The sequence below is a fragment of the Hibiscus syriacus genome, unplaced genomic scaffold, assembly GCF_006381635.1.
Source record: "Hibiscus syriacus cultivar Baekdansim isolate YM2019G1 unplaced genomic scaffold, ASM638163v2 tig00116997_pilon, whole genome shotgun sequence".
NCBI classification, from domain to species: domain Eukaryota; kingdom Viridiplantae; phylum Streptophyta; class Magnoliopsida; order Malvales; family Malvaceae; genus Hibiscus; species Hibiscus syriacus.
Window position 1 is genome coordinate 1,399,436 of NW_024063513.1, and position 27,521 is coordinate 1,426,956.

The following is a 27,521-nucleotide window of genomic DNA, read 5'->3' on the forward strand; positions in this document are numbered from 1 at the left end:
TTGCTTTTGCCACTATCACAGGCGGATACAAGCCTAAGCCTACCCGGCCATGGCCCCCATGCCCATATTGAGTCACTTATAAATTATTTACATTTTTTTGGTCGTATAATTATTATTTATTTTAAATCACACTTAATTTAAGTTTTGATTTTGTTTTGATCACTTATCTTTAAAAGTTTAGCACATATGTTGATGTGTCATCAAGATAATGCCATATCATGATTGAAAAATAATAAAAAAATATCATGTTAACATCGTTAATTTTTTTAATGGTGAGTGATGAAAATTAAACTAAAATGTAAGGTTAGCTATGATTTTGAAAAATAATAATTGAGTGACCAAGACATAAATTAAGTAATAGACGGATGACCAAATAGTTAGTTTACCCTAAATAAAAAGCATGTATGAATTATGTTAGAGAAAAATTTTATTATGTTTATATTGGCATGCTTATAATTTTTTTTTGGCTTCGTCACTGGTAGGGTGGCAACGGGACGAGGCGAGAACGATTTTGCATTACTCGATCCGTCCCCAACACTTACGGGTACAGTTTTAGGGAATCTTCGTTATATGTTTCGGGGATTTTTTTTGTCCCCATACTCATCCCTTACGAATCCTTGACGGTTTCGATTAATCCCCATCCCAAAAAATAAATAAACATTTTTTAAATCAATGCAACACCTAAAATTTATAAGATATACTAGATTGTCTCAAATTGATCTTAACAAATCAATGTATATGTACAATACTAATCTTTTTCAATCTTAGCAAATCAATGTATATTAAATGAGAAAATATCTAAACTTCAATTTTAGTTCATTTGAGATGTAACATTGACGAGATGTAATTTCACAATCTTATCATATATAATTTTTATTAAAATATATATTAAGGGTATATAGGTAAATGATTATAATTATATGTTTAAAATTTTGTAAAATATCAGAGATTCCTATTGATATTTTCGGGGATCCCTACGATTATTCACACAAATACGATTCAGTTATCCCCACGGTTCGGATATAGTAATCCCCGTCTGCATCCCCATTTGAGTTTCGGTGATAAAACTTCCCCTATCCTCATCCCTATGGTTGAAGATTTCGGTTATTTCCTATCTCCGTTGATTCGGATCCCCACAATTATTTTATCTTTCCCCACCCGATTGCCACCCTTAGTCATTGACCCCTATAGTCGACTTAATTTATCATTTTCTTATTTTTTTTTATCAATTTAGCCCTCAAAACTGTTTAGAAGTATCATCCTAGCCCTCGAAGCATGTTGACCGTTTTACTAACATAATTGCGAGTCTTTTATGTTTGTAGATTAATGTATTAAGATAAAATATTTACTAAACAAAACTATTATAAAAAATTAAAATTTTATTATTTATTTTAGTGAAATTAAGTGATTACATCTATTTTTTTAATAAATATCACATCAACAATATTGGTTGACGTGAAAATTGATGGAATCAATAAACACATAAGACTAATGATTCTTTTAGTCAAAACGAATTCTGAGGGTTAAGATGATGTTCTTAAACAACTTGGAGAATTAAATTAGTGTGAAAAATCATAAGACAAAAATGATAAAATAGACCTATTATAAGGATAAAAGTATCCTTAAGCCTAAAATTTATATATTCTATAATTTTTATTTTATTTTAAAAAACTTTAATAAATTATTATTAAAAAAGTTATTTTTTATTTTATTTATCTTTTTATATTTAATTTTTTCTACATTAATTTACTTTTTTACGATTATGTGAATTCAAACAAGTCCACTAAATCAAAACATATAAAAATAATAATATTTCGAAGAAAAAATTAATAATTTTTAAATATAAAAATTTAAAGTTATTAAATTATTTCATAAAATTAAACTAATAGATTCTATAAATTTTAAAAATTAAAACTTTTACACACCTAATAATATCATCGCTTCATCCGGTATTTAACTGTTAATTATAACACGAACGAAAGTTACCCGAGATAAAAAAAAAACTGTATTATATATTTATAAATCTATTAAATTATTTATAAAATTTGAAAATATTTTACCCTAAAATATATGTCTCGGCATGGCCTGCAAATTGAATTCATCATTCAAAAAGAGAAAAAGAAGGGAGAAAAGAAACGGGAAAGTAGAGAGAATTGGCCGCTGGGAGAGTAGTTGTAAGTCGGTGAGTCGTCGATACTCGATAGATGGTTAAGAAATCGAAAAATGGCGGTGGAAACGAATTTTGCATCGTTGTTTGAGAAGCTGAAAGTGGAAGATCCATGGCTACCTCCTCGAACCTGGGAATCCATTCCTTCTCAAAGTGGCCCTCTTCCTCCTCCTCCAGCCTCTCAATCTCCCATTTCCTCCTCTTCATCAGTCTCCGTAAGCCTAATTCTCTCTCTCGATAATTTATATGTACGAACTTTTAGATCAATTCTACTCGTATATTTCAACATTCTACCAACCACAACATTGTGATGTTTGATTTTCATTATAGAATTCTTTTAATTATAGTGTTTTTTTAGTTTTTTTAATTCTTTTTTTAATTAACTGAGTTTAGTTAACTGATCTGATTAGAAATTTAAAATTAAAATATTAACAACTCTTTAAAAAATTACACAAAAATTGTTTTCAATGAAAAAATATGTTTGAATGTATGTTAAGTTTGAATTATTTTCCCATTTTTAATTCTAATCTATACTTTTCGAATTTTCCCATTGTTTGGATTAAGATTCTAATTTACTGGTCGCTTTTAGATTCTATTTTCCCATTTGTCTTGATTTCTTTTTAGATATTTTGTTGCATGCTCGTCTCATGGCATAGCCATGTTACACATCAGTGATCAATGCTTCCTAGGTGCTTATGGATTGTGCAAAGCTATGGTGTTTTACTCCTCCCCCTCTTTAGAATGCACTCTGTGCTGTTTATCAGCAAATTTGATTTATAGGAGGTCCATTTTTAGTCACCTGAAGAATGTTTACTCTTTGAGACCATAATGATAGATTCTGGTTTGTGGTGATCCTACTTAAAAATATGATCAATCCATATACATTATTTTTAAGCTGCAGTCGATGATTTTATTTCCTTATAATAACTGTGATTTATTTTTTTTACAGGAGGCAACTTTGGTGAGGTTGGCACTGAATGCACTGCAAGGTGTAGAATCATCTCTTTTTAGCATTGGAAAAATTTCTGCTGCCTTTTGTTCTGACCCTGCGGATAGGACTTTCCATCAAACACCTAGTCTTTGGTATCGGTCTTCGAGCACTCATGCTCTGGGAAAGATTCTCAAATCAATAGGCTGCTCAGGTTTCTTAGTTTTCCTTCTCCGTAAGTTTGTAGATTATTTTACAAATTTGAATCTCAATGGAAATTCATTTTCACTACAAAAGGGCTGGGAAAGTTCTCAAGCAGAAGATAATCAGAATCATGGTGGCCAGAAAGTACAAGAGGAAGAGAGTCCTAAATACAGCCTTGTTAATCAAGCTTTCTCTGTAGCTATAGGAAAGTTTTTGGAAGGGTACATTTGTGCATTGGACACATTATATGCATCAGTAAATGTAAGGCGTTCATCAAAGAGTAGTGAAGTTTCTGCAGGTGTGTCTTCTGGCTGTCTTACAAGTGTAGTTTACTCTGAAATTACGCTACTGGAGGTATACCTGCATACCAAGGAATTGAGGACCCAGGTTGAAGCCCTTGGGAATATATGCAACCTGCATAATTTAGCTCTTTGCTTCTCAGAATCTTCTTTTGAAGAACTAAGTTATAAAGCAACCTTGGGATTTCATAACTTCTTCAGGGGAGGTGACCTGCTTAGTTACTTATATACACAACTTAAGGTTAGTTAATTGACCTTTGAAAAAAATGGTTAGCTTTATTGATTGTTGTATTGTGTAATTTTACTTAAAATTTTAATTTCAGTTAATTTACTCTTTAGTCTTTATATTGGTCAAGCTTTATATCACTGTTGGATAAACTGAATTTATTCAACTATGACCTATAGAGTCTAAAGCCACTATATATGGTGCTTGATTGATTGAACAACCAGACGTTGCAAGTTCTTCTTTGCTTCAACTTATTTGAACATGAACATAGGAAGTTTATTAAGAACCAAAACATCCTATTACTGAGCAATACTTTCAACTCCCATGGTTCTGCTAATTAACATTCAGTTAGCCAATTCTTCTTGTAGGTTGCGGACCCTGCTCACGGTGCTTTGCTCAAGTTTCTCTTTCTTCGGTCATGTGAACCTTATTGTGAGTTTATAAGGTCATGGATATTTAAAGCTGAGATTAATGATCCTTATAAGGAGTTTGTTGTAGAATACATTGATACATTACAACATTCTTCCTCCGGTAAAGCTTGCATCTCAACTGACTTTCCAGTTGCTAGTATTACGGTAATAAATATTGAGTGGTTTAATTTCATCATCTTTAAATATTTAGCATTTTTATTCCCCTGCCAATTACGATCCTCTTAAATGTGACTATTTGTGTCAGGAGCGGAATGGAGCTGCTGTTCCATGTTTCCTGAAGGATGTTTTGGTTCCCCTTGTCAGGGCTGGTCAGCAGCTTCAAGTTCTAATGAAATTGCTTGAATTGCGTAAATATGTTGATCCTGGAGACTATACTTATTCATATTTTCTTCCTTGCTGGAGTGGTTTTGCTGGCAGTAATCCGTTTTATGCTTCTTCAATCACTTTTAGCAAAGAAAATATAGAAGCCTTGGTTCTCATGCGGAATAGTTACTATGAAAGGATGGAGCAGAAACTTGAAAACTTACTGACAGGGTTGGAATTCAATTATCAACAGGTATCACAGTTTTTCTTGTAGATATGTTGCTTTCTTGTGGTGTTCTATGTCAAGGAAGATGATGAGAAAAATATGTGTAGCGTGTTTTTGTCTCTCTCTTTTGCTTTTACCATGGTTCATTATTTCTATTTCCAGTTGTAATCATCTATATCACATTACCTGCCGTCTGAGCCATTGTTCTAACTCTTATGGAGTGTATAACCTTTGGTATTTTTTTTTGATAGGAAAAGGGCCTCGTTAAAAACCCCCTTCTTAACCGTCAAGCTACATATGTATCTCAACGAACATTGGAAGGAGGAAAAGAGTGCCCAAATTTTATTACTAAACAGAAAATACATCCAGGGTAAAAACCAACTTAAATACAATCCTTCCCCACAAAACAAAACCTCTACCCTCAAAAAACACCCATACTACACAACAAACCAGATACACCCCACGTTACTCTATGCCCGACTTAGCTAAACTATATGCTTCCCAATTAAAACATCTATGGACATGCCTAATAATCACATTATAATCTAGTACGCACTTGGCAATTTCCTGAACTAGATGAACAAAAGCCGCAGGACTTGCTTCCTGATTTTTAATCCAATTCAAAGCATTGGATGAATCACTTTCCAAGATAAAACGCTCCTTTTCGCTCCACTCCGAATCCAAAAAAAGATTCAGACTAGCTTGAATTGCTTCAAGCTCAGCAAGAATCAGAGAGCTTGGTCCAGACGCATACGAGAAGAACCCCAACAACTTACGATCAACATCCCTAAGCAGTCCACCGTTTCCACTGCACCTCCAATAACAGCTTACAGCCCCATCAACATTAGCTTTACAAAAACCCGGTGGACGGAGACACCAATAGGGCGAGGGAGAAACTTTCTTCATACGACCAATTGCAAATCAGCTAAAGTTAGATCTCCCACAAGACAATCTAGGAGAACGGGTAAATTGGACTCCTTTGTCGAAAACTAGGCAACCACCCTATATCTGGCCAAGAAAAACAATAGAGTTTGATCCAACCTTCCATTTTCAAAAACCATTTGATTTCGACATTTCCATAAAGTCCACATTACAGCACCTGGGATGAATTTCCAAATATCAGATTTCAGAAGTAAATCAAACCAAGAGTACATAAACGCCTTGGGATTATTAGGCAAGGTTGCATATAGATTCCACAAACTTAGAAACCACATACATAATCCCCAAGCTATACTGCACGAGAAGAACAAATGACACACAGACTCGGGCTCCAAACCACACAACGGGTAAAGAGGATCCTCAATCCCATTTACACCACGTCTAATTAGTACAAATTTAACAACCATCTTCTGGTGAAAAACCTGCCATAGAAATGCCTTCACTTTGGGAGGTGCAATTCCAGCCCAAACAAACTTCGACCAAGACAAATTCGGATCGGACAGATGAGAAACTAAGTTAATGAACGATTTAACCAAGTATACACCCTCCCCTTTCCCTTTCCAAACACAACAATCATCAACGACCAATCCAAGACTAACATTATCCAACATCGACAATAACTCGATCCATCGATCAACTTCCCAATCTAGTAGATTTCTCCTCATTTGGATATCCCAGAACCAACTCCCATTGTTTAGAAAACCAAAATCCGCAATAGCCCCATCCTTATTGAGCGAAAGGGCGAAAAGCTTGGGAAATTTCACCTTCAGAGGAATGTTGCAGAGCCAACAATCGTGCCAAAACATAATGGAATTTCCCTTTCCAACTTGCAAAAGAAGATGATTGTGGAAGCAAAGACCAAAAGCATCATTCGACCAAAAGTTATCGATTACTCCCTTCCAAAGCCAAGAAGAATGGAAAGACAAATTATTATCCAACAAAATCGACTTTCTATCCAAATTGTACTTACAACACACCATCCTCTTCCACCAAGACTCCCTTTTGCTACTGAATTTCCATACCCACTTCCCTAATAAAGCCCTATTCATCAGATTTAAATCCGTGATACCCAAACTCCCGTAAACTTTTTGTTTGCAAACTGTTGACCAATTCACCCAGTGAATTCGATTTTTCTGAGCCGAGCTCCCCCACAAAAAATTAGCCAGAACTGAATTCAACTTTCTTCGAACACCAGAAGACATTTTGAACAAAGACATATAATAAATCGACAATGCATTTAGGATAGACTTCACTAAAACAACCCTTCCAACAAGGGATAGCGTCGTTGTTTTCCACCCAGCCAACTTCTGATAAAATCTTTGAAAAATCGGCTCCCATAAAGCTGTCGAGTTCCTCCTGGAACCAAGGGGAAGCCCAAGATACTTCGTCGGAAAAACACCAACCAAACACCCAATTGATTTTGCCCAATCTTTGACAGTTGATTCTTCCAAATTAATACCAAATATCTTACTCTTCGATAGATTTAACTGTAGCCCTGTACACATCTCGAAGACAACCAAAATCCTCTTAATATTCTTCAATTGGCATTCTGATGCGTTACAAAAAATTAGCAAATCATCGGCGAATTGCAAATGAGAGAGCGAGAAAGAACTATTAGAGCAACCGATTTGAAATCCATTAAACAAACCTAACTTTATCGCCTTGGACAACAAAAAATTTAGCAACTCTCCCACTAAATTAAATAACAACGGAGATACTGAGCATCCTTGGCGTAATCCCCTATATATGTTGAAGCTTCTTGTAGGAGATCCATTTACCAAAACTGAAATAGACTTTGAGGATAGAAACTTAAAGATCCAAGAATGCCATCTCTGCCCGAACCCCATAAACTCCATAATTTTGATTAAGAATCAACTGAATCGTAAGTTCTTCTGAAGTCCACTTTAAAAGCAATACCTTTCCACCCTTTCCTCCTCCAGTAATCGATGCCTTCATTCACTATAAAGGAGCAATCACAAATCTGCCTCCCTGGAACAAAAGCGAAATGAGAAGGGCCGATCAGCGAATCTATACACATCCTTAGTCTTCTTGTTAACACTTTGGTCTTAATTAATTGACAAGAATTCAGTGTTCTGTTTCACTTTTTATTGTATGAATACTGAAATCTGATTAATGACTTGTATCACATCATAACATCAGATATGCTATCTTTATAATTGTATTTCAGGGTGACTTAACCATAAGTTATTATCCCAACTGGAAATAAACAAATAGTAATTTGTACTTTGGTTGCTCATTTAGAAACTTCTTAGGCAGTAACATACACACCAATAAGGCAATAATTACTTGGGATATGGCCCTAACTCCTATGTTGAGTACAATACGTCATCGAGTCCATTTATTGGAAACAAATTAGTTTTCTTTCCATTGCTCCAAGCAAACTTTTTTCTTTGAAAAATTACCCCTCTTAGATGCTTTGTATGCTAAGAACTTAAAAAGATTATGCTAATTCAGTGTAGAGATTCCTAAGTTGCTTCTGTTCTCCTGACTTTCATTCTGGACTTAGGTGTCAGTAAACTATATTTGGGATTGATAGATTTGATAGGGTAAACCATGTGAATCATCCTTTATACCTGGGAGACTTTTCTTTTCTTAACCTGGCTTTAGTCTCAGTGATAAGTTCAAGCTGTGACATGTTGGAAGTGACATTCATTGAAAATGGACAATTGTTATGTTTTTTACTGTTCAGGTCATTTCGCATTGTGCCAAACCTCATTTCTTTGGTACTAGTGGAGGCACTGAAGATTCACTCACAGTGGATGACAAATTGTTTATTAATTCGACAACAAAAGGAAGTTTCTCTAACGTGTAATCCTTCTCTTTCTCTCTCTGTGTTAAATTGTTGAAGGGTGTCCTTGCATTCATCCAATGGAACTTTTTCCTAAAGACTCTAAGACCAATGATGCAAGAAATCATGTAGGCTTAAAATTATTTAAGTGGAATTTTTTTTTCTATTCTATAGGATTGATTAGGTAAGACTTACAACATTAATCTTTGCTTGCCTAAAATTATTCTCCAGTGCCTAAGAATATTATTATTTTGGATTGAAAAGGTTTAATCTCCATGGTGATTGAGTGGCTCAAATTCAGAGGTTTCCTTTCTTGTGTATAAGGATTTGAGTATTTGTAACCTAATCTTTCTGTATGTTCGGAATATAAGGTTTAAAAATAATAAGAATAGTCAAGGCTCAAAATATTTCATAGGGGTATGGCTATGGCCATTACGTGGGAAAACTTGGTTTGGAAGGTATTTTGTCCTGTATTATGGGTATTGCAAAAGCTTTCAATACTGTCCACTGATTTAGGTCAAGGTTTGGGAAAATATTAAGGACCAGTTGCAGGTTTCAAGTGCATTTGAAAGTTTTAGAAGAAAATATGACCTTGGTTCTACTAGGGCCTAGGGATACTGCTCCTTGGTGCAAACTCAAAAGAGCATGACTAGAACTTGATTTTTCATTATCAACATGTTTAATCTCTTGTATACTTCTTTAATATTTGATCGTTACCTGATTTCTTTGATTTTTCAGGCCTCTTGACATAAATGATTTTGATGACTCTAGTACAAAAGATGGATCCTATCATGAAACTGATATCTTTGAATCATTTGAGTGTTCATCTATGAGTAGTGTTGAAGAACATACTGAGTCTGAGCAGTTGATTGAACACTCTAATAATTTAGTTGGGCCTAAACAGAATTATTTCTCTGCACTAAGCTTTTCTGTTAGTACCCCAGTTTGTAACCCAATGCAACAAGCTTTTCAGAATGGAGAGTCTGAATATATGGAAAGTGGTTTACAGTCAGTAAGAACTGGTGGGCATGGCAGTTTTATAGGTTCTGAACCTGGTCTGATATATGAGCACTTATCTATGCACCTTGAGTCAAACTGGTTGTGTGCAGAAGCTGAATCTGCAAATATCCTACCTTCCAAAGGTTGTCCAGTTAATTGTGCATGGTTTAATGCTTTTTATATTGATGGGGATGACAGAGATGATAAAAGATTGCGTCAATTTAATTCTGGAAAACAGACGAGAAAATGTAACACACAATTCTTTGATAAATTTGTGCGACATTTTAATGAATCAATTGCTATTAACAAGACTTCAGCAGTGGACCTCTCAAATGAGGGTCAACTTGAAAAGGAGTCTACTTCAGAGTTATTCCAATTGCAACAGTTAGAGCTTACTTGCAATGGCAACCTTTTAAGTAAAAACCCAATGGTGGCAAACAATGGTTTTCTAGGTCTGATGAACAAACCTGGTGACTCAAGTGGCATACCTTGTTTTGATTTTTCTTCAGTTGATGACCCTTGTAAGGTTTATGTCAAAAGGCTAGCTTCTGGGGTTACACATGAATTTCCTGAGAATACCAATTCCGTGACAAACGGTACTGGTAATCAGGATGATAAACAAGGCTATGGAGGAGATGTTCTCTTGATTGACAATTCAAAAGGTTCTCATGCTGTTTCAACTTCGGAGTTAAAGAACGAAAACCAGGATGTCATTTCAACAACTGTTTCTGGTGGAAGTTATTGGGAGAGTTTGCTTGGTAGTTCTAGCAGCCCTTATGGCAGTAGGAATGGAGATATAAAACTGAATACATCGTCCACATTTGAGATACCACTTGACTTTGTAATTGACAAATGCCTACTGCAGGAAATCTTGCTTCAGTATCCTTTCTCATATTCTACCAGATGTAGAGGAAAGATGACCATATTTTCCAATTATTCTTTCTTTATGTTGGTTTATTGGTGCTTGGTATAAGTTCCAAACCTGAATTTCATTCATATAGAATGACTTGTTTTTCCTGCATTTACAATGTCCTTTGCTATTTGATTTCAGATGATTATAGATCTTCCTGTAGTGGTTTGTCCTAGAAAAAGTTGGGTGTCTAATATCCAAAGAGCAGATAATTAGTGATATAATTTAGTGGTTGTTACAATATATGCGATTTAAGATTTAAGATTTAATATTTATTCTTTTATCATGGAAAATGGAAACTTTTCTTCCTTCTCCAGCCCTCTCCGCCACCCAAAAAGAAAATCTATGAAAGATAATAATATATAAAATAACTTTAATTTGTGTCAAAGTCCTATACTTAGCTGTCAAGTGTAGATCAATTCTATATCCTATTCACGTTTCTATCTGGTGACAAATTTTATGCTGGATTGTGGTTTTTCTTAATTATTTAAGATATAACTATGTCAGCAAGTTAACCATCAAAATACTTGAAGAAGGTTTTGATTTGCAAGAACATTTGTTAGCACTGAGGCGATATCATTTTATGGAACTGGCAGACTGGGCGGATTTGTTTATTATGTCCCTTTCGCGTCATGTATGTCTGTCTATATTATAGTCACTTAAATGCTTTATCATTTGAATACTGTATGCTTTTTCAGAAAGATAGAAATGAATATTGATTACTTACAATCATTTCATTTTACATGGAACGAACAGAAATGTTGTGTTACAGAGGTGGAGCGGAGACTCTCTGAAATTCAAGGACTTCTTGAGTTGTCAGTGCAGAGGTCATCTTGTGACAGAGACCATCATAAAAATAGATTATTTATATATGCAAAAGGGCATGGGATGATGCCTCTTTCAACTTCTACAATTGGTACAATTTATCTTTAATTCATTATTGCAAGTCTTCTCCTTTATTTCTCAAAGAGTGCATTCTCAGATCCTACCTTTTCCCTCTGCTGCCACTTTCAACCTCCACATTAGAATTCATTTGATTTATCTATCATCTTAATTCTGATGGCTGTTAATATGGCAGGTGTTCATTCCTTTGACTTTTTAGGTCTTGGCTACCGAGTGGATTGGCCTGCCAGCATTATTTTGACTCCTAGTGCATTGAAAATATATTCCGATATATTCAACTTTCTGATTCAATTGAAGCTTGCTGTTTTTTCATTGACTGATGTATGGTGCTCATTAAAGGTAGAAAAGATATGTCCATTTACACATGCATATGATGTATGCAGACAAACATATATGATTTTTGGTAACGATTTCCCTTTCCCTCGAAAGCCACACCAAGTTGGTGATTAATTTCTTAAGCCAAAGCCAGTTGTTTTCATTCTTCTTGGGTTAAATATGTATATTCCAATTTATAGTTCTCTGTTTCAACTTCTCTCGGTAAGTGTTGGTAAATTGCACAATGTTCATCTATCTCGATATCGTTTCTCAGTGCTAAACTGAAAACTGAATCATCTTTAGTTCAATCCAATTTATTGTGTACTCCATATTTTGTCACATTTGATCCACACTGTTGTTAGAACATTGAATTTGCATTCACAATCTTTATATTGTACTCTCTGCGATTTTGCACTTGTCACATGGAAGACTGGATTTTGGCACTCAGAAATTCATATGAATTCACCTCTGATAATATTTAAATGTTTGTTACAGGATGTAGTGCAGTTGATCTGTCAAAAACGCTATCGTACTCTGCATGAACGAGAAGTGGGTCATTTTAACATGTTAATGAAGTTGAGGTATAATCAATTAGTCTACCCTTTAGTGTTTTTTATTACCAATAGTTATTAGTGCCCTTGTTGTCTCAGAGCAAAAACATTTCTCTCTTGACATGGTACATTTGAAATTTAGCTCAGAATTTAGCATTCACCGACTGTTCAGCTAATATTTTATTTCTTCCTCCTGCCTTGACTGCTGACAAGCATGGGCGGATAGGGAGGATTTTCTGATAGCTTTATTTTAAGAAGTGGAACTTTCTAAATAGTATTCCAATCTTCAAATTTTGTTAAAAAAATGTGAAGGTTCTTTTGGTGCAAGTGACCTTTTTTTGTCCCATTTTCCCCAAAATTTTGGTGCTAAAGTTAATCTACTTTCTAGTTTAAGGAACACAAACTGTTTCTTCATTTATAGATTACCTGGAGGATAGTAAAGTATCTAACGATTCTGTAGGAAAATAGAGAATTAGCCTAAAAGAGGGAGAGTGAATTACAATATCTACATTAACTTTGTTTTGTTTCTTTTCTATTCCAGGCATAAGGTCAATCATTTTGTATCTACATTACAGCAGTATGTACAGTCACAACTATCACATGTATCATGGTGCAAGTTTCTTCACTCCTTTAAGCACAAGGTTTAGGAAAATTCCTTTTCACATTGTGTGTTTATCTCTTCAGCCTATTGTGGTTCGGTTTACTTTATTGGTTTTTGTGCATTGCCTATTTGAAGCCAAGTCATTCTCTTCTTTGTTTGAGTCACAATTTAGTCAAGGACCTTCATTTTACCAATTTTACTGACATTATGGTTTTAAGTACAACATAGAAAAAAATGTAATCAGTATAGCTGACCCCTTGCAATGAGGAAAACATATGTTGTTTTTATTGTTTGGTAAGCAACTAAAATTTTTTCCAACCCTGCAAAAGAAGAAAATTTTACAGCAAAAGAAGAAAATTTTACAGCAAAACCTTATTTCAATTGAACAAATATTTAACTAGAAGAAAAAACTAAACCACGCTAGATTGATTTTTATGGAGTACCCATGTACCAACAAAGTTATGTTTTGATTTCCCGGCATTTTCCTCATCATCTAAAGCCTTCTTCATGGAGATTTTATATTTTTCTTTTCCTTATTATTTGTATAATTACAAAGCCTTAAAAACTAATTGATGAGCCACCGAATCTATTAATCCATGACAAAATGACCCGATGAAGTTTTCATCATACAATAACGAGAGCATTTTTTTCTATAGTTCTTTGCACTTGGTTTGTTAAGGAATGTATACTCGTGCTCTTGAATCATTTTGATCTCACACATCGTTGATTATGAGGTTTTAGTGTTAGCTTTCCCCCTTCCACGCATCAAGTGTTTGCCTTCTCTTAATATCCAACCACAAATGAAAAGCCTGTATATGATATGTTGTTTGTAAACTTTGAACCAGACCTCCTTACATCTAGAAGCCTGTGCACCTTTTAATCTTATAAAGTCATATGAATTCTTATTTCTCTTAATAGGATACCTGATCAACCTATCCTCTCCTGTTTGTCCAGATTAATCTTTAAATGTTTTCCCTGTAGACTATAGTCAAATAATTTTGTGGAAGCAAATATGAACTCAACTCCATCTCATATTTTAACGTGGCTAGGTTAACAATAAATTTTCAGTATTGCTTGAAAAATATCTTGTATTAAACCTTGACAATATGTCATTATTATGAAACTGGAACATTTGAATAAATCGGATGTGGCATATATTTATGCGTTTTATTATATTTTTATTTTCTACGTCTATTATTAGTCCATTTCCAAATTGATTTTTATTTAAGTCATCTCTTGAGGAGAAATTTATCTAGTTTGTTGCCATGTTATTGAGACTTGTTCATGGTTCTACAGGTCAAAGATATGATGGATCTTGACTCAGTGCACATGGCATATTTAACTGATTCACTAAATATGTAAGTGCTACTTCATTCTAGCTTGAAGTTTGAGCTTGCAGCTTACGTTTACCTTTTTATTTTACGGAGGAAAAAGGATCTTCTATACTAGTCATCTCTTGGATCTTAATGCCTTGATTTCCTTTGGGCCAAGTTTTTAACCTAGAACTGTATAAGGAACTTGGAACATGTCTATCGTGTTTCTCCAACAGCCTGCCCCTCAAATTGCTGGAGCTTCTTGCTTGTATATCAGTAATGCTTTATGTTAAGCATCCAATCTAGAATCAATTGGTAATAGGTGGAAGGATCCAACTTGACTTTAAGATGTAGGATAACACCGGTTAATGGCCTCCTCACATGAAACTTGACAAGGGCCTGTATATGGAAAACCTCGCCTGTGGTACAAAAGAATAAATTATTGGCTCTAATGACATATCAAGCATCAAATCTAAAAGCCAGTGGCGGATGTAAGTGTTGTCCAGGGTGGGCCAGTGCCCACTCTGAAATCCAAATTTCTTTATGTTGTCCATTTTATTGGTGGTACCTACCCTGAAATTTTATTTGTACCCACCCCATACGAAAAATTTATGTTATTAATATATATGTGCCCACCCTCAAAATATTTGTGAATCCTCACTGCTAAAAACAATCCACAATAAGTAGAAAGGTTCAACTTTGATATATAAGAGCAGAAGAAATTTTAGACTTAATGATGTGAGATAACACCTATTACCACGTTCAACCATTGATAATTTGTCCTTATGTTCTTCCAACTCTTCACTTTTTATTGAAGCATCCATGGCTGACGCAGATCGGGGGAATGGGTATGGAAATATGACCTTCTAAGGACCCTCCTGGAAAAGCTTAGAAATAATTGAACATACTATCCAGCTTGAACATTTTTTTATAAGAATAGGAAGCCTGGTTAAAAACTGTATTTGTTTTGATGCCACATTTAGTTTGAACCATAGATATAGTAGGCAGAATTACCTTTTCTAGCATGCTCATTGCATACTATTTTGGCCTTTTTTGGCTATGTGATAACTATGGATGATTCTTCATTGACATACATGTATACTTTGCAGATGTTTTCTATCTGATGAAACAAAAGCTATAGCCAGTACCATAGAGAATATTTTGCAGAGTGCCCTAGATTTCCGGTCTTGTCTTACTGGTGGTATATGGAACACGGGACTTGCACAAGACGATTTACTGGATAAACTTTCTAGGATCAATGTATCTCAGGTACTCATCAAACTATGGTCCATACTGCCTGCTGAAATCTGTTGCATGTTTTTTAAGTAAGCTTCTAAATCCAAACTTTTTCTTATTGCAAGTATTGCACTATGGCGGAGTTTAGTATTCCGGGAATGAACTCCTTCAATCGTAACTGTTTTCTATAAGATGCAGCCATTTAAGCATTCTTTGTCTCTGAATTACTGCACTGTGGTAACCAGGAGCCAAACACAGAATAAATCTTTCTATTATTAAAATGTTAAAGAGTAGACGCATGGGAATAGATTTTTGGATAATGTAGAGAAGTATTTGCAGCTATTATTAAAATGGACTTTTTCTTTCAGGTTCTTGCCATAAAAGAAAAGTTCGACAAAAATCTTAATGAACTGCATCTACTCTACCTCAAATCACCTAAACACGGTGAATCTGGGCTTTCCTGTTTCTGGGGATATCTCAACTATAATGATTACTACACAAACGAGAATGAAATGAGCTATTATGCTTTCTCAATCTGAAGTCTTTTCCATGAATATCAAAAGTGGGCAGTTATTTGTATTCTCGTGTGCCATAAGAGTTCATGAAACAAGCTCGAAGTAGAACTAGAAGTCCGTGGTTTGGATTCAGATAATTTGTTGGTGTCAAAGCAGCAGCCAACCTGCATCATAGCATCTTTGTTCTGCTGCTGTTGGTGTTCATGCGAGGTAAGGCATCAACCCTTTATTTAGTTGGTTATGGTGAAGCAGTAACGTGCAATTTTACATATGTTGTGTTTCTTGTCTCTTAATTTAAGGTAAAGTCTATTTTTTTCCTTGACCTGAACCCTGAGGGATAAGATAATTGTATGTTGTATTTTATTTTATTTTATTATGCTTTCGAGTTTCAACAATTTTCTATTCCTTGCCATTTCAATATTCTATAACAACAATTATATGCTGGTACCATGTTTAGTTCTCGATATTAAAAGTATTTTGAATTTGTATATGGCTATGATTCGTTTTATATCTATTTTAAGACGTGCATTTGTAATTTGTATTGTATTTTGTTTTATTATTTGTATTATCTTATCAATTTTAAGATGTGTGCATGAACCAAATTACTTTAGTGGTTAAAGGAGTGATTGTTATTCTTAGAGGATTCGGGATTTGAGTGCCAGCAACTGCAACATGGATGATTGAGCGTTCATTGTCAAATAGTTGAAAGTATTTAAAATAAATATTACTTTGTAATCTCCTTAGCTTAATAAAAAAATATTATGAGTTTTTATTTTATTTACATTTCGAGTGTGTTTGTAGGGATGTAGTATATTTTTTTCTTTTAAATTTTTAATTCATTTACTTTTACATTGATATGGAAAAGTAACAGTTTCCTTAAGTTACGTATTTACTTTCATAGATTTACTAATTTAGAATAATTATTTTAGGAAAGAATTCATAAATCAAATATAGAATGATTCTTCTTCTACATTTGACACTCGGCAATGAATACCATTAACATTGAACACCGATAAATTAATTTATAGAAGTTTAAATTTTAAAGGACTCAACGTATAATTATAAATTAGTTGTAAATTTAAAGATAAATTATTTAAAATAAAGGGTAAACTATATAAGTGATCACTATCTATTGTCCTTTTTCATTTTGATTTTTTTATTTTGACTATTATTTTTGAAATTTTGTCGATCATGTCGCTCAACTATTTATATGCATTCAATTAAGCTATTTGCTGTTAATATTTAATGGATAAGCTAATGTGTCAGTTAAAATATTTGACATAATTACACATTTTGTCACTATTACTTATATATTCTATCAATTTGATCATAATTTTAATAAATTAAAACAAATTTAACCCTTAAATCAAATGGAGTCATGTGTCGCTGGTGCCAAGTATAATGACATGTGTCAATGGTTCTAATTTTAACTTATTACATGGCAAACCGAAGAAAATGCCCAACAAAGTAACATCTTATAGTTGGAGTATTTTTGTGTACTTTACCCTTTATTTTATTTATAAATTTAGCTAAGATATCATTCTAAAAAGGATAAATTATATTGATTGTCATTAAACTTTTAATTTACTTTCATCATTATTATTATTTATTGTTAATAGAAAATGTTATCTTACACGTTAAAGTCTTATTTTCATAAAAAAATTAATTCATCAAATCGATTATCGTTTCAAAGGTTGATTTTTCGATGAATGGAACCATAATTGTTCAATATCAACAATTGTGAATCTAATAGATAACACAATTTGATTTCAAATTGATCTAATGAGTGATAATGGTGGATAAAAAGTTTGAATTTTTAATTTCTATTAGATTGTCGCTTCCTTTTGTTATCGTTTCTCTACTGTCGTTCAATGATTTCTTTAATTGAAAAGATTCCAAAACTATTAATTTATTCCAATCTTCTCGAATCTCGATATTAATCTTTTAATTAAATAAAATATTAACATCATTAAAATTGACTAACAATTACTTTATTCATAAAAAAAAACCCAGTTTTTTTTAAGGCAATTACGAATTTAAAAAAATAAGGTTCTTTTTAGGAAAGAAGACTATTGTTTTTAAAACATTAAATAAGTTAACTCATGATTGATTTTATTCGCACATGTGTTAGGTTTTTAAAAGGTTCTAGGTTAGATCAATAAAGAATCTAATGATTATCAAGATGAAAGTTTTAAATTCGTAATCCAAAATTTGAAATCTAAATTCCCAAATACTACCTCAGTAAACTTTTGAAATTCAAATATATAGTTAGTTTCTTGTTCATTGAAATCAATGGGAGCTGGATGATGGCATTGGGTTGAATTGAATGGTGGGCGAAAAAGGTCACGTTTTGCATAGTCAAATTGGCTTGTAATTTGTTTGTTACTAATACTAGCTTTGAAGGTTAAACTTGTTTTAATTTATTAAAATTAGGACCAAATGATATAATATATAAGTAACAGTGACCAATTGTGTAATTATGTTAAATATTTTAACTGTCACATTAGTTTCTCTGTTTAATATTAACGACAAGTATCTTAATTGAATTCATTTAAATAGTTGAGTGACTTGATTGACAAAATATCAAAAATAGTGCTCAAAATAAAAAGAGATAATAATTAGGTGATCATTGTTATAATTTATCCTTTATTTTAACTTTATAATTATACGTTGACGTGAACACCTTTAGAATTTTAAATTTTTAACTAACTTATAATTATATGTTGAGTTTTTTATAATTTTAAATTTTATAAATTAAATTAAGGATGTTCATCGTTACTTGTGTTCATCAATACTCATTGAACGTTTTAAAATTTTCCTAAAAGAATAGAAGTATTTTGGATATTTGTGAAATATGTTTTCAAATATTAGTTATACGATATTAAAAATTATTATTAGTTTGATCTTTTTATAATTTCAAGCCTGTTTCTATATATACAAAATCACTTATTTTATTTTTAAAATTATAAATACATAAAAAAAATTGTTTCGTTATAAATATTTTCTGTTCTTATTTCATGATTATAAATTTCAGTTTTCACTATTAATTTGATACTAAAAGTAAAGATTATAACAATTTTAAGTTTTTAATTAGTTACTCTTATTTATACCATAATATACACAAATTTTTTATTATTAGAAATTAAAAACAGAAATGAGACGAAAAACCTAAATTTTTAGATTAAATAACAAAAAATTATCCAATTATGAGAAAGTCGTGTTGACTAAGGATTCTTGTTAAAAAAATCTGCAGAAAACAGATGTCCAAAAAATCAAAAATCCTAAACCTTCCAATTACAAACTAAAACCTCTTTTCTTTCTTTTTCTTTTCTTTTTCTATTGCAAAATAAAAGCTTCAAGAAAGTTCATTTAGACACGCAAAAGGTTAGCAAGCAAAAACATATGGATCCGCATAAGCAAAGCGATTTCTTAACTCAGTCATTGACGCGGGATTCTACAACTCAGTGGACTCGTTTGGAGGATAAGCTGTTTGAGGATGCGCTGGTTATCTTCCACGAAGAAGCCTCTGATCGGTGGCAGAGGATTGCCGACAGGATTCCTGGAAAGTCGGCTAGAGAAGTGAAAGAGCATTTTGATGTGCTTGTACACGATGTTTACGAAATCGATGCCGGTCGAATTGAAGTTCCTAATTATGCTGATGATTCATCCGTGTTATCGTCAAGTTGTGATTCCGAAAATCAGATATCTTTCACTTCAAAATCTAAACAACATCAAGTAGACAACGAGAGAAAGAAAGGAACTCCGTGGACAGAAGAGGAACACAGGTATGTTAATTTTTGTTTTATATTCTTTTCGCTATTGAATTTTATAATAGAGTTTAAAATCTGGAAATGGTTTTATCAATAAAAGTGGTGTTTTAGGTGTACTGTATTGACTTTTAGTCAGTTTTGAGTTGTCAACAAGAAATGATTTATCTGAATCATTTTGTCAAAGGATTAAAACAAAAAGAAAGAAAACTCTTCATGAAGATTCTTATGCTACCTGTTCTCGTTTTATATTGAATTGAATGAATGATTACTTTCTTCTGCTCATTTTGACTGATATGACAAACAGGTTAAATCTTAATGAAGATTTTTGCATTTTATTGATCGACTTCGTTCGTAGAATTTTTAATCGACCATTCTGTTATTGATTGGGTATTTGGTGCTATTTTGATTCAAGTAGTTGTTCTCCTTTTATCGTTGGTTGAACTGAATGAATGATTTACTTTCTTCAGCTTACTTTTACTGATATATAACAATCGAATTAAACGTTCATAAAAAATTTTGCGTTTTATGGATTGATTTTGTTCATAGGATTGTTAATCTACTGTAATGTTTTTAATTCGATATTTGGTGCCAATTTGATGCTGCTACTTGTTTTATCTGTTGTTCAACTCAATGAATGATCGCCTTCTTCGGCTCATTTTTGTTGATATGTCGAACAGGTTATTTTTAATTGGTCTGCAGAAATTTGGTAAGGGTGATTGGCGGAGTATATCAAGAAACGTAGTGATAACTCGGACACCGACTCAAGTGGCTAGCCATGCTCAGAAATACTTTCTTAGACAGAGCTCCATAAGGAAGGAGAGGAAAAGATCGAGCATCCATGACATTACAACAGTCGACAACAGTATGGTCGATGCACCTGTTGAGCAAAATTGGGTGTCAAGTGGTCAGGCATCTTCACTGCAACAATTGCCCCGTCCAAACTACTTACCTTCCGATGATGGGTCCTTAATGTATCAAAACTATGGTTTTCCGATGTAGAGATAGATCAGAGCTCCAAACTCGGTATACATTTCTATTAACCCAAGTCCCTATCTATATTCATGTAAGCAATTTGTATATCTTGATGTTTAGTTTTGAGTTTTGATGTAATTGTAGCATGTAGCCATGTAATGAAAGTTGAAATCAAATAGTTTTAAAAGAACAGTATTTGTTAGATCAAAACATGTTAAGAAAAGGTAATGAGATCATTCGGAGACATTGGTGTTGCATGATTCGAGTGTTCGAGACAAATTCTTTATGCTTTAGCATAACTGTTTCAACTTCACCATCTTTTATCTCCTGCAGCTTGATACCATTGCAGGCTTATTCAATTCTTTGAACTTATCTGCAAGTTCACGTGTACCTAACTTTTCTTTCATGCAATATCCTATAGTGTGGCAGTGACCGAGGCTAGTCTCTATTGCTTCATTTTTCTTTCAAGTTCATCTTAATTCTCAATTGGTTTGGACAAACTTGGCTGTTATTTTGAATCTGTGGCATTGCAGATGGAGGTAAGCCTTCTAACATCGGAGACAACAAAAATGCAGACTGATATTCGAATGATCGTGTGGACTAATTCGAACGATTTAGAAGGACATGTTAGCTTGAATATGATACTACCTTGCATTACTTAAATTTAAAACGGATTCTCTGTAAGCTTTACTTTTTCATTTTTCAGTCTTAGTCTTTAATGTTGAACCGACCCTTGCTTTTTCTTAAAGTAGCTTGAATATATACTATGTAACATTAATTACATTGGTTGAATAGGAGTTTTTGTTCAAAGAATTGGGTCTGGGTTAGGCTTGGCCTATACACGGAGCTTGGGTTCAAGGTTTTTAAGTTGGGCCTGATTTGGTTCTTGAAAAATATATGATTAAAATATTTAAGCTCAAGGTGTTATTTTGCTCTTATAATAGATCTAATTTTTATTTATATGATATTTTCGTGTCAGTTTAGTCTTAAAAGTTATTTAATTGCATCATCTTAATCTTAAAGTTTAAACTCTAAATTCTAAACTTAAACTTTAAATCCTAACTAAATATTTTAAACATTGATATAATTAAACAATTTCGAGGTTAAATTAATGCGAAAAATATTATAAAAAGTAATCTGTAAGTAATCTGTAAGTATATTTATCTATAAATTTAAATTGTACGAATCTAAATGAAATTGATCATGTTCGTGGGAAAGCATTGAGACAACAAATAATTGGAGTTTTCTCGTTGTCTGTTTTAAATCTAACAGAACGTAAATATTAAAGCAATTTCAAAGAAATTTGAGTTTTTATGTTTTTGAAATTTTTTAATAATTTTATAGTGGTCTTCCCTTTATAACAGTAGCGCTAACGTTTGGGTTTTAGTTTTTTATAACTATTTATTTAATTAATAGTGAAAATAATTTTAAATTTATAATATTTGTTTTAGATCGAGTACGGGGGAAAGTCTAGGGATATTAGTGTGTATTTAAGGTTAAACAACAATAAATAACGGACGTAATTGAAAATGTTATAAAAGTATAATATTTTTTATAGAATACAATTTAAAATGATAATTTTTTTAATATTTTCGATTCAGTCACATTCAACATAAATATTATATTTTATCATATTTTTTTGTTGCATCTAACTTTTTTTTATTTTAAATTACACTATAGCATAATATAATTATCATGAGATATATATTGATTGACTTTTTTCACCCGAAATAGATATATATTAATATAATAATAATTTTGAATGAGTACGGATCTTTGATTGACAGGGATGCGTTGTTTAATAATTAAAAGAGAAAATCGCCTCAGTGACCAAAAGTACCTTATAATATACGATTTTAATCAACTTTTTTTGGATTTGCCAAAATGACCAATAAAATCGCAACGCGATATCAAAATCGCAACGCGATTTAGAAAATCGCAACGTTAAAAAGAAAATCGCAACGGTCAAAAGAAAATCGCAACGCGAGCTTCCAAGTTCGCAACGCGATTTAGAAGAAAATCGCAATGATTTTGATTGAATCGCAATGCGATTTATAGAATCGCAATGCGATTGAGAGAGTCGCAACGCGATTTAGAAGAAAATCGCAATGCGACTGAGAGAATCGCAATGCGACTGAGAGAATCGCAATGCGATTGAGAGAATCGCAACGCGATTTAGAAAATCGCAACGTTCAAAAGAATAGTTAAAAAAATTTTGTTTCTTAAGAATTTTCTCTAAAAAGATAGTATCCGCGCGGACGTGTCGAAGACACGTATTACCACGACACGACACGACACGACACGACACGACACGACCCGACCCGACCCGACCCGACCCGACCCGAGACGAGACGGCGGCGGCGGCGGCGCGCGAGAGTCCCCCTTGTCCTCTTTCACTCAACAAGGAAGTGCAAAATACAAGCCTTAAATATAATTCCCAATAGTGTTTCCAATACTATGTGGGATTGAGCATTACCAACACTTGTTCCCAATATCATTATTCTTCATAAGTTATCATCCATTACAATATGAATTATCGATAATAAATTAATTCATTTTAATAAGTATTTAAAATTATAACTTGATAAATACATGAAATAATTCTATTATTAAATAAAAAATATATTTTTTATATTAAAATTATTGAGATAGATATTTACTATAAAAGTAAAAGATTTTTTTTCACGTACAACCTCTATGTGAATTAGTTTCACAATAAGGTATCGGTTATGCATTGGATTCTTTCGTATTAGATGGTCTTTAATAAGCTCGCGTTGCGATTTTCTTTTGACCGTTGCGATTTTCTTTTTGACGTTGCGATTTTCTAAATCGCGTTGCGATTTTGATATCGCGTTGCGATTTTATTGGTCATTTTGGCAAATCCAAAAAAAATTGGTTAAAATCATATATTATAAGGTATTTTTGGTCACTGAGGCGATTTTCTCTAATTAAAAAGGATAATACCCAACATATTCAACTTCTTAATTGTACTTTATGTTTTTCTTAAAACATAAATTAGTCAACAATTTTGTTCATCAATAAAAAATATAATATACATTTATATATTAATTATTAATATGCGGATACAATCTATCGAATAAAATAGTACGATTTCGAAAATTATCTAAATAAATAAATTTTAATCATATAAATAAAGAAGAATTATAACTACAAGATAAATATTGGTAAGAAATCATGGAAAAGTAAGCATATACAATCAATTTAAAAGTTAGTTCCTTTAGTTATCGAAAAATATATATACAATATTTTAGATATTGATAAGGATGGACATGAGTCAGTTTAGGTTTTTGGTCCATCCAACTCGAGAATGAGAAATTTTCCACCCGAGATCCAACCTGACCCGATCAAAATAAGATTCCACCTGACCCAAACCCGACATGATATATAACTTAAAAACACGATTCGATCCGAAATAATAAAAAATATTATTTTTATTTAATAAAAATAGTGACTTAATTGGAAAAATATATATAGAGAGAGGTATTATTGTAATTATTTATAAATCTATAATGTAATATTATATATTTTGTTGGATATTTTTCACCCTAAACTCGAACACAACCCAACCCGAACATCACATTTAAAAAATTGACCGACCAGACCCCATTTTTTTTAAAAAAAAAAACTCGACACAACCCGATCGAGTCGGGTCGGATCGAAACCCATCAGGTTCGAATCCCATGTCCATCCATAGATATTGAAGGCAAGTTACGAAGAGCTTAACATTGAGTACAAAATCGATAAAAATGAATAAATATAAAAAGTATATAATACGATTTGAAGATAACCTAATCTATCTACTCTCAAAATTTGCAGAACCAAAAAAAATATTTAAATCATTAAATTTGGGGGACCAGGGATTAATTTGCGTATTTTTCAAATTATCATGGGCTTTAAAGACCAATTATGGAGATTTAAGGGCAATTTACACAGATGATCATTAATATTTGATTAAATTTTCATTTTTTCATTGAACTGTCAATAATAACACAAATGATCATTAATGTTATCGATTTGTAATAAAATAATCATTAGCATTATCGATTTATAATAAAATAGTCACTCTACCATCGTTCCCGTTAAATTGGTGATGTTGTAATGTTAACAAAAAGGGTAATGTTTAATTTTACTCCTAAACTACTACTAAAACATCAAATAGGTTCTTTATCGAAAAATATATATACAATAATTTAGATATTGATAAGGATGGGCATGGGTCGAGTTGGGTTTTTGGTCCACCCGACCCGAGAACAAGAAATTCGACCTGACCAAAACAAGATTTCACCCGTCCCAAACTCGACCCGATATATAACTTAAAAACACGATCCGACCTGAAATAATAAAAAATATTATTGTTATTCAATAAAAAATAGTGACTTAATTGGAAAAAAATATATAGAGAGGGGTATTATTATAATTATTCATAAATATATAAGTTAAGATTATATGTTTTTTTGGGTCGAGTCGGGTATTTTTCACTTTAAACCCGAACACAACCCGACCCAAATATCACATTAAAAAAAAACGACCCGACCCGACCCTGATTTAAAAAAAAAAATCGACACGACTCGATCGGGTCGAGTCGGAACCCATCAAGTTTGAATCTCATGCTCACCCCTAGATATTGAAGGCCAGTTACGAAGAGCTTAACATAGAGTACAAAATCGATAAAAAAAATGAATAAATATAAAAAGTATATAATACGATTTGAAGAGAACCTAAAAAAATTATTTAAATCATTAAATTTGGGGGACCAGGGATTAATTTGCGTATTTTTCACATTATCATGGACTTTAAAGACCAAATATGGAGATTTAAGGGCAATTTACACAAATGATCATTAATATTTGATTAAATTTTCGTTTTTTCATTGAACTGTCAACAATAACACAAATGATCATTAATGTTATCGATTTGTAACAAAAAAATCATTAACGTTATCGATTTATAATAAAATGGTCACTCCATCGTCATTCCCGTTAAATTGGTGATGTTGTAACGTTAACAAAAAGGGTAATGTTTAATTTTACTCCTAAACTACTACTAAAACATCAAATAGGTCATTTATCGAAAAATATATATACAATAATTTAGATATTGATAAGGATGGGCATGGGCATGGGTCGGGTTGGGTTTTTGGTCCACCCGACCCGAGAACAAGAAATTCTCCACCTGAGATTCGACCCAACCAAAACAAGATTCCACCCGACCCAAATCTGACCCGATATATAACTTAAAAACACGATCCAACCTAAAATAATGAAAATATTATTTGTATTAAATAGAAATAGTGAGTTAATTGGAAATATATATATATAGGGGTATTATTATAATTATTCCTAAATATATAAGATAAAATAATATATTTTTTGGGTCGGATCGGATATTTTTCACCCTAAACTCGAATACAACCCGACCTAAACATCACTTTAAAAAAAAGAACCCATAAGGTTCGAATCCTATGACCATTCCTAAATATTGAAGGCAAGTTACGAAGCGCTTACCATAGAGTACAAAATCGATAAAAATGAATAAATATAAAAAGTATATAATACGATTTGAAGAGAACCTAATCTATCTACTCTCAAAATTTGCAGAACCTAAAGAAAAAAATTTAAATCATTAAATTTGGGGGACCAGGGATTAATTTGCGTATTTTTCACATTATCATGGACTTTAAAGACCAATTAGGAGATTTAAGGGCAATTTACACAAATCATCATTAATATTTGATTAAATTTTCTTTTTTTCATTGAATTGTCAACAATAACACAAATGATCATTAATGTTATCGATTTGTAACAAAATAATCATTAGTCTTATCGATTTATAATAAAATGATCACTCCACCGTCATTCCCGTTAAATTGGTGATGTTGTAACGTTAACAAAAAGGGTAATGTTTAATTTTACTCCTAAACTACTACTAAAACATCAAATAGGTCCTTAAAGAATAATTTTATATCTAATTCACCCCACTAATTTTAAGGGCGTTCCGCCCCTGCCTGCACTGTTTGCTCGAAACAAAAGGTTGAGGACAGTATCAAGTCATATACTGAGGGGTGAAATGAGTGTTCGCCTTCTGCTCGAGTATCATGTTTTGTGCAAAAGCTTGCTCCATGATTTACTTGTTTGTATGTAAACGTGGATGACTTTGTGTATGATCAACGAATGGGGGTGTTGTTTCTTATTTTGAGTGGGGGAGATTAGAGCTCGAAGCAAATTCTGGGTCTTCGGCTCTTTACAAAATAAAGTTCAAATTTCTAGTCAATACGACAATACTTTTGATGCTTTAGATGAAAGCCTCACGCGTATGCTCCATATTTGGTCTTTATTAATTTGTTATTATAGTTGTAGGGTGTTTAAAAAAATCAGAAACTATAAAGTTTATGAAATAAATTAGATATAAAAATATCATTTAATGACCTATTTAATGTTTTAATATTAGTTTAGGGATGAAACTAAATATTAACATTTTATTAATGTTATTGCATCATCGATTTAACAAGAATAATAGTGAAGTAATAATTTTATTATAAATCGATAATATTAGTGACAATTGTTATAAATCAATAACGTTAAAGGTCAAATTATTACTTTTGGAACTTCAATAGGAAAAGTAAAAAAAAAAATAAACTATTAGTGACTATTTGTATAATTTAGATTAGATTTAATGGTGTGAATAATGGTTATTTTGTACGATAGTTAACTAATACCATTTTATTATGTAAAAATATTTACAACCGTAAGATAGGATAATATAATTATATAAAATTAAATCACTATTAGATTTATTTATAAATCTCAAATATGCCGTTGTCACGTCTCGAAGAAATAGACAAAGTTTCGAATATAATATTTGCAATAATATGTATTAATCGAGT

At 32.4% G+C, this 27,521-nt stretch overlaps 2 protein-coding genes across 2 annotated transcripts; both read left to right on the top strand.

Moving 5' to 3' along the window:
• The first annotated feature begins 2,132 nt into the window (after window positions 1–2,132).
• Window positions 2,133–16,161, top strand: LOC120194250. The gene is made up of 15 exons (XM_039196616.1): window positions 2,133–2,382; window positions 3,117–3,839; window positions 4,193–4,399; window positions 4,500–4,811; window positions 8,434–8,552; window positions 9,271–9,392; window positions 9,450–10,410; window positions 10,934–11,075; window positions 11,198–11,357; window positions 11,520–11,683; window positions 12,155–12,240; window positions 12,752–12,851; window positions 14,108–14,169; window positions 15,234–15,393; window positions 15,729–16,161. Exons 1-15 carry the CDS (start codon window positions 2,224–2,226, stop codon window positions 15,897–15,899), a joined length of 3,648 nt encoding a protein of 1,215 aa, XP_039052547.1. The 5' UTR covers window positions 2,133–2,223; the 3' UTR covers window positions 15,900–16,161.
• A 2,948-nt stretch (window positions 16,162–19,109) lies between these two features.
• On the top strand, window positions 19,110–21,368 carry LOC120193869 (transcription factor DIVARICATA-like). Its single transcript, XM_039196293.1, has 3 exons — window positions 19,110–19,660; window positions 20,323–20,668; window positions 20,951–21,368. The coding sequence occupies exons 1-2, from the start codon at window positions 19,278–19,280 to the stop codon at window positions 20,642–20,644; spliced, it is 705 nt and encodes a 234-aa protein (XP_039052224.1). The 5' UTR covers window positions 19,110–19,277; the 3' UTR covers window positions 20,645–20,668; window positions 20,951–21,368.
• The last annotated feature ends 6,153 nt before the right edge of the window (window positions 21,369–27,521 follow it).